A 16,977-nucleotide genomic window follows, 5' to 3' on the forward strand; every position below is an offset into this window, starting at 1 on the left:
AAAAGACAAAGGGCACTCCTTGCTTTTGAAGCAAAAGAGGTTTAACCCCTGTAAAAGGCATGGCTTCTTTACAGTAAGAGCTAGGAAAATGTGGATCAGACTCCCTCAGGAACTAGTTCTAGCCAGCACAGCTCAGTTGAAAAAAAAAGCTAAAATCTTGATGCATTCCTAAGTGCATAGAATGTAGCTGGATTTTATTATTTCTAAGTAGCAACAACATGCATAATTGATCCAGGGAATATCTGATTGTCTTAAGGATCATTATTAAAATGTTTCCCTGTTGTATATTTTTACATAGTTACATTGGTCCAGTTTGAACCAGTGTATATAGCATACTTGGCTGATCACCCTGGAAGCTGGAAATCAATGTAGTAGACAACCCATACTTCAACATTCTCTGATTGGATGAGGTGGAGAGGTAGGGAGGTGATGCCATGCTCTCTGCCTTGTCCAATCAGAGAACACTTTGCATTCTTTCAGAAAATGCAAAGCATCTGGCACAATACATTTTAGCAGAAGGTATGGAGGTATCTATTTCAGTAGTTATGGATTACAGTTACCCATTTGCCTAGATATTTTATGAAAAACTAAATGCCAGTAGTTGTCTTTTCTGTATCTTCAGTGTGTATGGTTGCGATTAGCTGCGATTGGCCACAGTTAATCACCTGGTACAGATAGGCTGTGATTGGACCTGTCTGTACCATGTGATCACTGTGACCAGTCACAGCTAGCAACACAGTTGTACACAATCAACGGCATGAATCAAAGCTATTCATTGTTTACAATTGTCATGTGATCTGCTGTGATTGGTCATAGCAATTACATGGTACTGGCAGCAGGCCGGTACAGTGATCAGTCATCAGCTGTGTCTGGACACAGCCAGTGACAGATCGTGTCGCAGTGTGGCTTGTTGCAGTGGGAAATCATATGATGTCCACCTGGATCAACAAAGATCAATTGAGGGTGGTTAAAACAATCTTAGATGGCTGACACAGAAATTCTTTCAGCATCCTTCAGTTCTGATAAAGTAATGTTTGTAGAACTATAAAGCATGTCAGCCGTCAATCTTGCTTTATTGTCTAGAGAAATATGATGCACACATTCTGGGACACAAATTTATATACACAGGTTGCAGTTTTAAAATGCATTACTGTAAAGAAAACGTAAATGAAAGTGGTTCTAAAGGCTGAAGGTTTTTAACCTTCATGCATTCTATGCAAGAAGGTAACAAAACTTTCAGTATGCAGCTCTCCACCAAGATCCCACTAATACTTACCTGAGCCTGATCTCGATCCAGAAATGTGCATGAAAGCAGAGGCTTTCTCAGCTCTCTCCATCCTCATTGGCTTAGACACAGCAGCGGGAGCCATTGGCTAGTGAGGAGGTAACAGGGGGCAGGGCCCAGCTGAGCTCTGCGTGTCTTATGGACACACAGAGTTGGCTCGGTGAGCGAGCACACATGAACGCCCTTGTAGCACCCTCCTATGTAGATGCTAAGGTTAAATAGATATAATTAGTTGTGTTTTGATAGGTAAATTAAGTGGCTGTAATTATTTGTTAGGTAAAAGCATAATTAGCTCACTGTACTTGGAGAGCTGAGATTATTCAGTTAGGTCTGCTCTCTGTGCTCAGATGCTACCAGTCAGCCTAGCTTCCTCCGTATCCAGGAAACTTTATACGTTTCTGGATGATAGGTGTGGAGTTATGAAGAAGACAGCATGAATATTGATACAGTTCCAGCCTATCCCAGAGAGACTGGTAACTGTATTATTCCTTGAGCACACTGAGCTCTGGATCTTTCCTGTATAGGATTGTTCCAGCCTAGGAGAGGGCATGCTGCCCTCCCAGGCAACTACTGCTGTGCGGCCTAAGGTTGGCGACCTGAGGGCCTGAATGCTGATATGCAGGTTTTACAAAAGCTGACTGAGAGGCACTCTACTGAAGATCTGGTCTGGTGTCACAGGGGAAGGCATCCAGCTGCTCTTGGGCCTTGTGAATACAGACACTCCTAAAGGATCTTATAGAGACTGTGTACTACTTAACCCCCCTCTGGTGTTAGGGAGTCATCTGTGGGTCTAGCTCAGTGTTTCTCAACTCCAGTCCTCATGGACCCCCAACAGGTCATGTTTTCAGGATTTCCCTCAGATGAAACAGCTGTGATAATTACTAAGGCAGTGAAACTGATCAAATCACCTGTGCAAAATAATGGAAATCCTGAAAACATGACCTGTTGGGGGCCCATGAGGACTGGAGTTGAGAAACACTGGTCTAGCTAAAGCTGGTGTTCTGAAGAGCTTTGTCTAATTAATCTCCTACCTAAAGGGACTCTGTTCTAGCTACTACGACTACTACTACTACTACTGCTGTCTTAAAGCTGAAATCTACTGTTTGTTTCAAGCACAGACTTTATTGTAGCTTATCCGAAAGGATACCTAAGTCCTCAACTGTACATAGTTCTTGTTTTTGGAGGATTCCCACCAATTTCTTCAACCCTATCCAATTTCTCCAAAAATAAAAACAACAAAAACAACACCCCTGGTTATTGAAGAAACATGTGAATGAGCCTACAGTATGTGCCTGGCTGGCAAAGCTTTTGGAGAAGACCTGGACAGTATTCCTGTGGCTCCTATGGGAGTAGCACTACAATAGAGACTTGCTATAGGGAACTCAGTCAGCGTGGGGGGAGATGCTAGGAGGGCCCGTGGGGGACCTGAGAAGAGGAGGATCGGGGCTCCTCTGTACAAAACCATTGCACCAAGCAGGTATAACATGTTTGTTATTTTTAAAAAATAAAAGCTTTGTCCTCACAATCACTTTAAGATAAGAAAACTATACGACGATTGTGGGAAGGCATCCGGATCATTTACTGATTAGGCCTCATGCACACTGGGTGTCACATTTAATGCTTGACAGTCTTGTTTTTTTTGCCTCCAAACACCCCTCCATGTTAGCCTGTATGTTCATGCACACATAGGTGTTTACAGTCATTTAGAGGCAGGAAAAAAAACATAATTTGCATGTTCAGTAGGGGAGCTTTTGGGTGGAAAAATAAACGCACATTAATGCTAGACGCATTTAGGCACATTTGTGTGGTAATTGCTAGAATAAGTTAATATTCTGTACAATAGAATGCATGAACACCAAATGAGCAAACGCACATTAACGGGCATGCAAAATACGATTTAGACGCATTTTTAATGCTGCTTATTTTCTCCCCTGGTGTGCATGAGGCATTATAGTGTTACTAAACCCAGGACCCTGCATTCACTATATCTGATTTCCCACAGTACACACAACATGGAAGTGCAATTATTTTATTTTTGAACTGGGTGGACTTTTGTCTTTTTTCAGCCAGACTATGTAACTATGCACATTGCCCAGTTAATAGTCACTTTTCAGTGGCTAGGATAAGGGTGACCATGCTTGCATGTTAGGATGGACATGCCTCACTTAAAAGGACAGGGATGAGGCATCTGTGCATCCTTAAATTGTTACTAAACCCAGGACCCTGCATTCACTATATCTGGTCTCCCACAGTACACAGAAAATGGAAGCATAATTATTTTAGTAAATATAAACTGCTAAATACCTTTTCTAATCAGCAGTTAGAGCAGTCTTCTGACTTCTATCAGTATCCAGCAGAGCACTGGTTAAAGTGTGTAGGAGGAGTTTTCTTTCTGCTCTAGAAGGATGCAAAACCCCTGACCTCTGTCTGGACAGTGCTGTTTGGCCCTGTGCTGATCACATGCACTCTCCCAAAAAAAACCCCACCTCTCTAGCAATACACACCAAACTGAGCATGTGCAGGGTGTCTCCACACCATATGTCTTATCAGGAGATAAGAGGGACACTGGAAGAAGGGGAGGACCAGAAAAGTCAGGATCAAACAGCATTTTTAAACAATGCAGAGGATTAACTTCTTAGGTTCCACAGTGAGTATAACAAGCGTGCTTTACTGCATATACAGACTGATTTTACTGTTGTGGGTTTAGTAACACTTTAAGATGGGACAATAGTAAATCCTCATATAAACAAACGCCAAGAGGGAATGCTCTCTGTTTGTTCCTCCTGTAAATGGAGCTGTCCCTAGACGGCCTTCAGTAGATCAACCTAGGGGTTGATCTATTAAAGACAAGTAGACTGATCATTTGCAAGTTAAGTTGCACCTTGCATGGGCAATTTCCCCAGAGCTTAGTAAATGAGGCAAGGGCTTTGCTGACTTCCATTATCCATTATCTGCAAGCAAAAAAGCTGCTTGTATTTATTTTCCTTTCACATGATTTAGTATTTTTTGCAAAGTAAAATTTCACCACAATCACTGAGCTCTGGGAAGAATTCCCTTGCAAAGTACAACTGATTTATTTGGAAAATCCTTGCAAAAAACTTTCTTAATCCATTAATTATTGTCACGTGACCACAGATTCCTTTCTCTCTCTTCTTTATGTCAGGCAGTTGGCAGGATCTATTTATGCCAAGAGGCGGGGAGGAGCAGCAAAGCAGCAAGTAAAGTGTGTAAAGAACTATCCCTTCGTGATAACATTTTTACCCTTTCCATTCCGGTTTTATCCCCTTGTTAAGTGGCCTTCCCGTTCTACCTATTTTTAAAACTGTATATGTTTAGCAGCTGTTATATAGACAGGCATTCTGCAGTGTGCTTGGGTAATGGGGACTTGTAGCCTTTCACTTATCCAGATTTCATACTGTGCTGATTACTGCTGTATTGTACTATAGAGTTTTGGGTGTGGGTGGGGAATCAGGTACTAGACTGTCTGCTGGGGGTGGAGGGGGCAGGGATTACTGCCAGCATGTACTGTATAAGTTGAGTTGTGTTCAATAAAGTAATTCATTCATTCACCCTACACGAAGTTCCGGCTCGTGGTTTGGGATATCGGGAAAGGATTGTCTTCGAGCTTTAATACCCACCTTGGCAGAGCGCTGGAAGACTAGACGGAAAAGGGGACCATTGGCTGAGACTACTCAGCATCGCTCCGCAAGAGAAAGCCCAGGCGGAACGGTTCCGCCACAAAGTGTATGCTGGTCGACAACATCTTTGCGGAGATGGACATGGTGACCTATGCACCATGCATATTACCTATGCAGTGATGTCATCACATCACTGCATAGGTAAATGGGCAGAAAGGAATTGGTAAAGTGCTGCTGTACAAACTTGGAATTTAGGTGGAAATTACAAGTTTGAGATTTATAAGTATGATAAGGAAAGCCAAATCTTTATTTAGTGAACTTTAGTATTTTGCCTGGATTTCTACTTTAATGTTACAGTATCAAGTGAATGTGGATTGCATAATTTGAACACATAATCTTTCATTTACACGTACATTACTTTGTAATTTCACTGTTTCATGTTCTAGTTAATGAGCAGTGAAAACTAACGGTTAACAGGAAGAATTCAAAAATTGTTCTTCATCCACTTTTGATAACCCATGTGCAAGGTGGGTGTGATTTACTTCTAAAATTGCAGATTGTACATAGTTTATCTGGTTTACATACCTAGTACCATGGTCATGAATTTTTCCTCCACTCCAGCCTCAAGAAGCAAAGGTGGCACAAAGGAGATCCCAGCTGCCAAACAAACCTCCAGACCACATGTTAGAGAGTTCACCAGAATAAGTTGTGCTTGGGGAGTTTGCAGGTAGTCCCTGAAACTAGCCTTCTGCATTATGTCCTCTGCTGTAGGGAGTTGTTACACGATAATTCTGCTTAGGGCCCCAAATACACATCTCGTAATTCTTCTGCAGCTCAGTTCTTGCTGATATAAAGCCATTGTTAATACAGGACTCCACACATTAAAAGATGGCTGTTCTTATGCAGTTTCCCATACTGAGGTGAGACTTTTTTTTCAAACCTTCACAAGCTTATATGCAATAGATTATTATCACCTGAAAAACAGAATGAGAAACCTTATTACCATAAACTTTCTGTATGTTTTGCATAAAAGCATATGCCAGCTATATATGTTGAACATATACTTACTAACAGTTTTTAAATGAAAAACAGAACAAGGCATAAGACGACAACTCTACAACGCATGAATAAGTCTTCGTACCAGGGGTGGACTGACCATTTGGAAACTCGGGCACTGCCCGAGGGCCCGGGGTCATGAGATGCCCCTGGTACCTTTTTCATAGGCTTTTTTGAGTTTAGGCAAGGACACAGGGGCCCCAGACAGGATCATGAAAAAGGTGACTAAGTGGGAAAGCAGCTTTCGTAATTTGTCGGAAGTGGAATAATGCATTCAAAAGTATCACAAAGTGGTAAATATGCCCCATGAATCCGTTTCTCTCGCCTGCATTTCCTCTATCAGGATATGCCAGCTATTTAAATAATGCAAATATCAATACTATATTCAAAGTGATATGAGTTGATCGTTGTCTGACCAATAACAGATTGGAGTTTGGGGATGGGTTTTTTAGTCATAGTCATGGTCACACTGGATCAGATTGGACTTCCAAGTGTTCACTATGTAGCATGGCAAACGCTTGGCACGGGCACCATTCAAAGAACACTTTGCACTTTCTCATTGAATGGAAAGGCGTTGATTTACCTAAACTAGAGAGTGCAAGATCTGGTGCAGCTTTGCATGCTAGAAAATCAGGTTCATGCTTCAGCTTGTTCAATTAAAGGAGATCTAATTGCACTCCTGTGATCCACAGGAGAAGTACAGCCAAAAGAGCTTTGGCTGTACTCCTCCTTTGGATCACAGGAGTGCAGTTAGTTCTGCACTCCTGAGACCCATTTTCACCTGACAGCAGGACAGCTGACCAGTCCCTGAAGACTACACTGTAACAAAACAGCTTTTTTAGATGTTTTTTTAACAGTTTTATGGCATCCTCAAAACCTGTGTTAAGAATTTCTGTATTTCTATGTCACCCTCCTCAAAGGTGTATGAAAACTCTCCTTGTCTCTATTATAATATTTTTCTTTTTTTTTTCTTTTTTTTCAAAGGTTTCGGCTGGCTATTGATGGCTTTCCATACCATTTGTCTGAAAATAGCTTGCCTAGTAGCTCTCCAAATGGCCACAACTGACCTTCAAGTTCAGCCATCACTGACTTCAATGAAAGTCACATCATTTGCCTGGAAAATCTCTGGACAATTTTGTTACAGATTCGTTCATCACTATTAGATTGCACTCCTTCCTTGTGCCTTCCACTATGTAGAGTCTTTTTGCCCTGGAGAAGAAGGTCATGTACATTTAGTACTTGAATGCTACAGCACACAAGAAAATATACAGGTGCATCTAAAAAATTAGAATATCACCAAAAAATAATTTATTTCGGTAATTCAATTCAAAAAGTGAAACATATATTATATAGATTCATTACACACAGAGTGATATATTTTAAGCATTTCTGTTAACCACTTGCCCTCCGGAGGATTTACCCCCCTTCCTGACAGGCCATTGCGTTACGGCGCTGCGTTACTTTAACTGCCAATTGCGTGGTCACGCAATGCTGCACCCAAATGAAATTTACGTCCTTTTTTAACGAGTTGAGCTTTCTTTTGATGGTATTTTATCACCTGTGTGTTTCTTTTTTTTAACGTTGTTAAAAAAAAAAAAAAAAAGGCCGACAATTTTGAGAAAAAAAACAATATTTGTGACTTTTTGCTATTAAACATGTCCAGCAAAAAAATGTAAAAAATAAAATTTTGCCATAAATTTAGGCCAAAATATATTCTGCTACATGGCTTTGCTAAGTTGAGCTCAGGTGCATCCTGTTCCCACTGATCTTCCTTGAGATGTTTCATAAACCTGTCTATATAAGGTCCCACAGTTAACAGTGCATGTCAGAGCACAAACCAGGCCATGAAGTCCACGGAATTGTCCATAGACCTCCGAGACAGGTTTGTATCAAGGCACAGATCTGGGGAAGGGTAAAACATTTCTGCAGCATTGAAGGTCCCAATGAGCACAGTGACCTCCATCATCTGTAAAGGAAAGATATTTGGAACCACCAGGAATCTTCCTAGAGTGGGCCGCCCGGCCAAAATTAATGATCGAGGGAGAAGGGCCTTAGCCAGTTAGGGAACTAAGCACCCAATGGTCATTCTGAAAGAGCTCCGGCGTTTCTCTGTGGAGAGAGGAGAACCTTCCAGAAGAACAACCATCTCTGCAGCACTCCAACAATCAGGCCTGTACAGTAGAGTGGCCAGACGGAAGCCACTCCTCAGTAAAAGGCAAATGGCAGCTTGCCTGGAGTTTGCTAAAAGGCACCTGAGGGACTCTCAGAACATGAGAAACAAAACTCTCTGGTCTGATGAAACAAAGACTGAACTCTTTGGCCTGAATGCCAAGCGTCATGTCTGGAGGAAACCAGGCACCGCTCACCACCTGGCCAATACCATTCCTACAGTGAAGCATGGTAGTGGCAGTATCATGCTGTGGGGATATTTTTCAGTGGCAGGAACTGGGAGACTAGTCAGGATCGAAGGAAAGATGAATGCAGCAATGTACAGGGACATACTTGATGAAAACCTGTTCCAGAGTGCTTTGCACCTTAGACTGGGGCGACGATTCATCTTTCAACAGGACAACGACCCTAAGCACACAGCCCACATAACAAAGGAGTGGCTATGGGCCAACTTTGTGAATGTCCTGTAGTGGCTCAGCCAGAGCCCAGACTTGAACCCGATTGAACATCTCTGGTCTGGAGAGATCTGAAAATGGCTGTGCACCAACACTCCCCATCCAACCTGATGGCGCTTGAGAGGTACTTCAAAGAAGAGTGGGAGAACTTGCCCAAAAATAGGTGTGCCAAGCTTGTAGCATTATACTCAAACGACTTGAGTCTGTAATTGGTGCTAAAGGTGCTTCAACAGAGTATTGAGCAAAGGCTGTGAATACTTATGTACATGTGGCTTTTTTCATTTTTTATTTTTAATAAATTGCAAAGATTTCAAAACGAACTTCTTTCATGTCATTATGGGGTACTGTTTGTAGAATATTGAGGAAAAAAATGAATTTAATCCATTTTGGAATAAGGCAGTAACATAACAAAATATTGCAAACATTAAGCGCTGTGAATACTTTCTGGATGCACTGTACTTGCCACAGTTAATAAATCTCATATTAATGTTTGCAGTGGGTGGGGATCTATTTCTAAAATTACATAGTTACTTCCTCGCTTATTATTTATTAAATCACGGGGCTGCCAATTGTGTATGACTTTATTCTTTGAGACTGGAACAAGGAGCATCTTGGAGTAGAGACAGTCCACAGTGAGAAACATCTAGGACAAAGCTTACAACTATTCAGAGTCTCTTTTTATTAATTGTAGAAGGATATGTACATACTTTACCTATGACATATAAAATGTGCCCTTTGGCAGAAAAAAATTCTTAGTTTTATCCAGTGTAAAACAAAACAAAAAAGCCTGTCTATAATATGATTGGTTTGCATGTTTTGGACACAGTAAGGCTGGCCATACATGGATCAGTTGAACGGGTTCCCCCATAAACAGAAGTGAGGTGGATGGAGGAATCTTCCCTGCTCTGCAGTGATGTAGCGTGGGTTGTCAGCGCCCAAGTCAAGTAGGAGTGTTTTCAAATAAGTGTTTTAGGAGCACTAGCATGCCCAATCGATGAAATCACAAGGGTGGAGAAAGTGGCGGAGCTGTCAGATGGCAGGAGCCAGCATTGGGTGCGGACCTTTTTTCTTTCCGGGTCAGTGGCTTTCATCGTGATTGACGTTGGTTTTACTTTGGTGGACATTGTTTTTGTTTGTTTGTTTTTTTAATAAAGGACTTGTCAAAAACTGTCATTGTGTTTTTATTGATTTTTGTTTTGGTGAATGAGTAGGGGTACAATGTACCCCACACTCATTCAAAAAGGGGCCAGGATCTGGGGGCAACCTTGTTAAAAGGATCCTCCAGATTAAAATAAGTCCCCTGCTCGCAGACCCCCATCATCACCAGCCAGAATTGCAGGGAAGAGGCCCTTGTCCCACCCATGTTGGCGGCATGCGGCCTGGTATGGATTGGGGGGAGGCTTCCATGCTGTTTTTTTTTTCTGAAGTTTTCGTTACCAGCAATTGTTTTGTTTACATTCAGATGTCAGCGGAGAATCCTGCTGACAGCTGATGACTCATCTGTTATTAAGGACGTGGCGGCCGGATTGCCAGCCAGCTTCTTGACAACCAGCTGGAGCCCCATGCAATGCCACCGCTGCTGTGTTATTTTATTCTGACAGCAGAGACTCCACTGGTTGCAGCACTGATCAAAGGAAATATTTCCAACAAGCTAATTCAAGAAAAGTTGATCAACTTCTCTGGAACGGGAATGACCATAGATGGATCGAACTTCACCTGGTCGCTTTTGAACCAGCTAAATTTCATTCCAGCTATGGCCAGCCTATCTCAGTGAGTCTCATTTATCAATGTGTTTGAAGGGAGAATTGCCTAAAGGTATCCACAAGCACAACTTTAACATCATAGGCAACAACTAACAACTTAATGGTTGAACTGGATGGACTTTAAGTCTTTTTTCAGCCAAACTAACTATGTAACTGTATGTCTATAAGCACCCCGTGACCTGGCCAGACATTCCTTGGCCATATATTCTTGGGGTATTTATCCTGAGAGACGCACTATGGTTAATGCACAAATAGAACACCATTTTATTAGCACAGTGAATGTTTACTTTAGCAAAGTGAATGCTCACCAAGCTTAGTAACTAGGATTAGGGCCCTTTCAGTTTTTCAGGTGGACCATGCATTTCTATGGAAAGCAAACTTGTGTCCGTTTTACACCGCCTACCTCCTGATCTGATCAGGCCCACTAAAATAAATGGGTGGACTGCAGGCAGACAAATGTGTATGGACAGCGGAGTCCATTTGCACCTGGCTCTGTCCATGTCCATTCTGCATAAACTGAGCAGACACAGACCTGTCATCTGCCCGCGCTGCTCCAACCAGCAGGGGATTAGGGGATAGATCCCCTGCTGATCTGAATGGAAGAAGCCCTCAAAAAGGACCATTAGTAAAAAAGAGGAAACTCTGTTCACTTAAATTGACCAATCTTGTGCTAAAAAACGCTTGCACATGACTGGGTATTCAAAGTAAAAACAGATTCACCATATTTATTATCATTCACTTTGCAAAGCAAAGGGCCTGTATTTTTTAGTAAATCAATTCAACTATCTTTGCTTATAAAAGAGTCCAAAGAAGGAGCTATACTTACTTACTATAGCTACTAAACACTTTCTACCTTTTATGATTCCAATATAATATGGGAGAATAAAAATAAGAGTCCGATTGGTTGACAGGGGCAACAAACACCAATTTCCTTTAGAATCTTATTTGCAATAGGTCTTCGAATACATAAGGTTCAAATTAATTTAATATAAAAGTATGCGTAACTGTTGGTGAAACATTTGACCTTTAGAGTGTATGCACATGGCCATAGTTGAATTACTCATCATCTATGCAAGATTTTACTGGCAGAGGCTTGCAGAAAGATCCTGAGTAATAAACATATGGAATAGTCCATAAAGTGCTTGTGATTATGGGCTTATAGACACAGTACAGTATGTTTGCTTCCATTTTATTAAGTGTATGCATTTATATGTGTACACACGCAAAATTACTGACCTTGGACACAGATTTCTCTATTTTGAAAGTACAAGTGTGCTAATATTTTTGTACAGTGTGCATGGGCCCATAGAAAACATTACAAATGAGTTCAGATTCATAAAAAAAATACAGTACTGATTAAAAAAATGCTGTCTTTTTAGCAGCCATGATCATGAGTTCTGAAGCACAACTAATGCTCAAGTTATAAAATAATACATTTTAACTACATCCAATGCAATGTTATACGCATTTACTGGAGATTTTTGTTCTATGTGGAATCCGGAGAAACAGATGTTGCAGATAATGTTATAGCTCACATTTAATTAGCATACAGACTCAAGCATTTGACCTTGATATCATACTAGCAATTTGTGCATTCAGAAATATGCATCTTACTTATTAGTAGTCACAAACATAACATCAATTATCAGAGCACCTAATATATCATAAATATTTATAAACTGAAAATTATAAGAATGGATAATGTATGATGAGTAAAAATTACTGGTGTGACTTCCATACACTGCAACGTCTGGTTTATCTAGTCTATAATCCCAGTCCTAGTTTTCCATAATCATCATCATCATCTTTAAATTGTGTCCAGGCTTGAAAGAACTAGAAATGTATAGACTTAAGCACAAAAATAACTTCTACATTGACTTCTAACATAAACATTGACTTCAATACCAGGCATGTTAACCCCCTTCCTGCCCAGGCTAATTTTCAGCTTTCAGCGCTGTAACACTTTCAATGACAATTGTGCTGTACCCAAATTAAAGTTTTATTATTTTTTTCACACGAATAGTGCTTTCTTTCAATGATATTTAATCACCACTGTTTGTTTTTTGTTTTTTTTGCTAAATAAAAGGAAAAGAAGTCCGAAAAGTTTGGAAAGGAAAAAAAACGTATTTTCTTCATTTTGTAAATTGATAATCTCTCTTCATAAATTTAGGTCAAAATGTATTCTGCTGTATTTCTTCAGTAAAAGTAACCCAAATCAGTGTACTATATTATTTAGTCTGTAAGAAAGTTATATGGATTTAGTAAGAGTTTTTTTGAAGTTGTAATTTTGTCACAATTTTTTTTAAAAAAGAAGAAATTTAAAAAATTTGTTTTTTTTCACAATGTTCGTTACATACTGCAGCCAGTGCAGTACAGTGTCATTATATAACTGGAGTTTAACTTTTTTTTTTTTTTTATTACATTTTTCTTCTTTTTTTTGTTATGATTTTTTTAATTACATACTGTGACCAAAGCAATACAGTGCTACCATGGCAACATTGTACTACTCTGGGGAAGTGATCAGGATTTTTTTTTCTTTTTTTACAGTATGATTGCTTATACCAGTGAAAATCACTGTTATAAGCAACCGTTTTTGTGAATGAAATTCATTCATTCAGTGTGTACTATTGTAGTTAGCTGTGGCCACAGCTAATCACATGGTACAGATGTGCTGTCATTGGCCTTGTCTGTACCACATGATCATTGTGACCAATCACAGAGATTAACACAATAGTACACAAATAATGAATGAATGGTGTGCATGGAATCCATTAATCGTGTACAATTACCATGTGATCTGCTGTTACTGGTCACAGTGCTCACATGGTACCTGCAGTGACATGGTACACTGATCTGTCATCTGCTGTGTCCGGTGGACACAGCGGTGATAGACTACGCCGCAGCGCAGCCCGTGGCAGCACTCCCACCCAACCATCATTTGACTTTAAGCTGGGCGGGAGGTGGTCAACAAAACCTTTTTATCACAGTCAACAAAATATATTGAAGCACAGTGTAAACAAAACACGTTCCTATACAGTACTTTTACATTAGGTCAGGGGTCAGCAACCTATGACATAGGTGCCACGATGGGCACTTAAAGTAAATTTTAGTGGCACCCAAAAGATCGATAGTCACAAGCCTACAAAAAGATTTGTTACTTCTTACATTAAACAGTAGTAAAGTTTGTTATACAATATTTATCTGTAGTATATTAAGTTTACCAGAAAAATTGTTATGTTTGCAAAGATAGTGTTTGCATTATCTCTGCATTTGGATCCACATATACTGTACACGTGAACAGATTTTTTTTCACACCGGAGGAGAGTATAAAGTCCATCTTAAAGCCTTATTATAACAGGTGATTCAGAACATGTGTGCAGCTAAAATGTACATCCTACAGGCCAGATATTGTACTACTAAACCATAAAACACAGAGACAGGGATCACAGCAGATCTGTCCAATTAACTGTTCAGTGCAAATTAAAGAAGTATCACCACAACCTAAAAATCTTTTTGAACCCCTAGGGAACCTAATGTATGTGTCATTCTTGTTGTTGCTGAGCCAGCGTGGTTGCCAGCTTGCTCCCTCTTCCCCAAACACTCTCGACCATACTGCTACCATAAAGATGAATAGATAATTAGGTAAGTGACAGTGCTCGTCTGTGGCAGCAAACTCAATTTGAGATGGGTGCTGGCATTCACCATAGCAGGGGGAGGGGAGTCTGTCCACGAAGGGTCCTGTGCTCCTTGCTTACTACCTGCTTGTGACAAAAAAGTGAATGAGCAGCAATAGGACTTTTAGTTCCTCACACTGCTGCTCATTTACTTTTTACATGTGACTGCCAGAGAAAACAGAGGGGGTGACATCAGAGCTGGGGGTGTGCTGTCCACACGAGTGTGCAGCCAACATGGAAGACAGAGAGAGACATGTAAGACTAAATGAGGAGTTGCGTGCAGCTGGCTGGAGAGCAAAATGGGACATGTGAGACTGAATTGGGAGATGTGTGAAGCCACTAGGTGCCTGGAGAGACAGAAGGGGAGGAGGGAGGGACAAAGGAAGAGAAGATGGCAAGAAGATGTACTTTTTCAATGCAATCTACCTATGGTTTGGCCCTTCCTGGACCTCAAGGACTCAACTTCTTCCTGAGCGTGCGCAAACTAAGCATGGAGTGTGTTTGATCGGTGGTTGTCTCTCTCCCCATAAGGGGAACCTTTTTGCCTCAATCAATTTCAGCGATGGTTGTTTGATTGTACTCATTTGCCCCGATCACTAGCGCATCCTCCATTTTACAATGGAGAAAACCATTATCAGATTGTGGTCCTTCTTTTTAACTTGATGTCTACCCCCTGGATAATATTTAAGGTGTTAACCCATGTTTTGGCTTTACTGAGACTTTGAAGTATCTCTAGTCTGTTTTGGTCCTGGAATCCAGTTCCAAACTCATGAACTGGCTTTTCAAGAAATTGGTTTTCGCCAAGGTGAAGCTTCTCCTATTCAAGAAGCTTCAGTCTTAAGTTCAGCTCCTGTGCATATGTAGGTTGGTTTTTAAATTGTTGTTACATACACATTTTGAGTCTCATGCTCTCATTTTTCAATGCAAACCCCTATGCACAACACACAATGCATCTCCCCGTTGGTGGCCTTGTTGGTTTTGGTAAATGGGCCTTGTTTATCTGGTCTTAGAAGCTCCCTGGCCCCTTATTCTGCATCCAGCCTTGCTGTCATTGCTTTGTTGCCTCTTTCCCAGATAGCCTTGTCTTGCTAGTCTTCATATTTGGTCTTGCATGAGAACAAACTGTGCTTTGCCCAAGGCCCTTTTGATGTCCTTTTTTCACCAAAAATTCTAAAGTGCCTTGTAGGAAATACCTTTTACAGACTGAACAAGAAAAATCTAACCATATGTGGGTAACTTTATAATGCTGTGATCAACTTCCTATGTCCAACCTTTGACACAGACACAGCTGAACTACAGGAGCTATCACAGGTAAGCGAGGCCCTAAATTATTGAAGGTAGGTCGTGATATGGAACAGGGGGATGACCTGGGCCACTGTGTACATGAAGCCTCCAATAAATGGGCAGCTACATATAAAAGACATGGACAGGAAGATGATCAGAGGGTAAGTAAGTGGCATTTAGATTTTTAAACCAATCTACAGAGCTGGGGCTAGGTTAACTGTAACACACTAGCTGTTACAAAGTGCAGGTCCCAGAAAGCAGAGCCTAATGTGACACCCTGTGACTTGTAGATCTACAATAACTGGCAGAAGTCAGTATGTCAAAGGAAAAATTAAGAGCCTCAAAAAGGATTTTATTCTTGTGTTTAAATTGGTTTGACATGCTCTACAGCAAATTAAACCATTCATATTGGCCCCCACCCAGGGAAGCTTACACTCTAATGTCCCTTAAACAGAATTTCATTCATATAAAATTATTGTAGGATTGGGTGAGGACATCCGCACGGTTAGAGGAATATCAAATTCCATTGTGGGTAGTGTGGATTGTGGATACTGAGGGGCGGGGGGCATGTCTGAGGAGCCATCTGGGTGACAGAATCCTAAATTGCTTTAATACACAGGAGTTTTTGTGGTCCTTCTTTTTAACTTGATGTCTACCCCTTTGGATTATATTCAAGGTGTTAACCCATGTATTGGCTTTACTGACACTTTAAAAACCTTCAACCCATCAACAGCCACAGCAGAAAGGTCAGTGACAAATTATACTTTCTAAATTGTTTTTATGTCAAATGCATTTGCAGTGTAATTGGTGTTTATGTACTCTTTGCAAAAGCTGTTGAGGTTGTTGCACTTTAAATAGACTGTAGAGACTAAGTTTTAGCTAGCTAAACAAATACATAAATAATTTTACTAATGAGCAATGTTTTCTTTTCCTGGTAAAACCATGTTCCTTTCCCTAAATATAATACATTCTCTATCTATGGCTTGTTGGACACACAGCAAAAAAAGGTGACGCTGGAAAATGTTTAAAAATGTTGGCAAAAATGTTGGTGCAGGGTAATGGCATTGCAGGAACCAACTCAACCAGAGGGTTTACAGTGAGTACAAAACATTCTATATTTGCCACTACAATGATCTCTGGTACTCTAACTTAGTTACATTCAAAATGTAGGGTGCAAAGTTTTAGCAGGTCTTCATTTGTTCTTTTTTTAAATGGTTAGTGCCTCAATGAGCTTTTATAAAAGCAGAGTTTGAGTGTGAAACATTTATAGCCCATTATTTACTTGTCTGCATCCACATCAGGGTGATTTCCTCTGCTGCCTGTGCCACAGAAACAACAGCAATTGAGTGCAATTCTCGGCAAAAGGTGGTGAAATCACTGCTTTGATAGTTGTCACTGCAAGGGGAAATCTTTTATTGCCCACTGGGAGATTTCCCCTCTACCCCTGTTCTGGTGATCTCTGTAAAATTATGGCAGTCATCACTATGGCAAAAAATGAGAATGGATCTTTCCACAGGCAGAAAATAAAAACTTGACAAAGGTTTAAACTTACATTCTAATCAAAACCAGGAGAAAACATTTTAACTGGATCTCTGCTTTATAATTGAGATGCACTTGGTATATATTCATAATACAGATTCACAAACCAAATTT

General features: G+C 40.5%; 1 protein-coding gene across 3 annotated transcripts in view; it reads right to left on the reverse strand.

Moving 5' to 3' along the window:
- The window catches only part of SLC45A3 (solute carrier family 45 member 3), an 89,063-nt gene that overhangs the window by 16,773 nt on the left and 55,313 nt on the right, over nt 1–16,977 (reverse strand). For 2 of the 3 annotated variants that reach the window (XM_089686364.1, XM_089686365.1), the window contains one exon: nt 5,509–5,897. In XM_089686364.1, the coding sequence (XP_089542490.1) occupies nt 5,509–5,677 (169 nt within the window). In that variant the 5' untranslated portion in view covers nt 5,678–5,897. Of the gene's footprint in view, nt 1–5,508; nt 5,898–7,046; nt 7,149–16,977 lie in introns of those variants that run through there. The other variant, XM_089686367.1, reaches the window with a different exon arrangement.

This window comes from Staurois parvus, unplaced genomic scaffold (assembly GCF_062004578.1).
Source record: "Staurois parvus isolate SC_StPar_1 unplaced genomic scaffold, SC_StPar_1.0 ptg000395l, whole genome shotgun sequence".
In the NCBI taxonomy this organism is placed as follows: Eukaryota; Metazoa; Chordata; class Amphibia; order Anura; family Ranidae; genus Staurois; species Staurois parvus.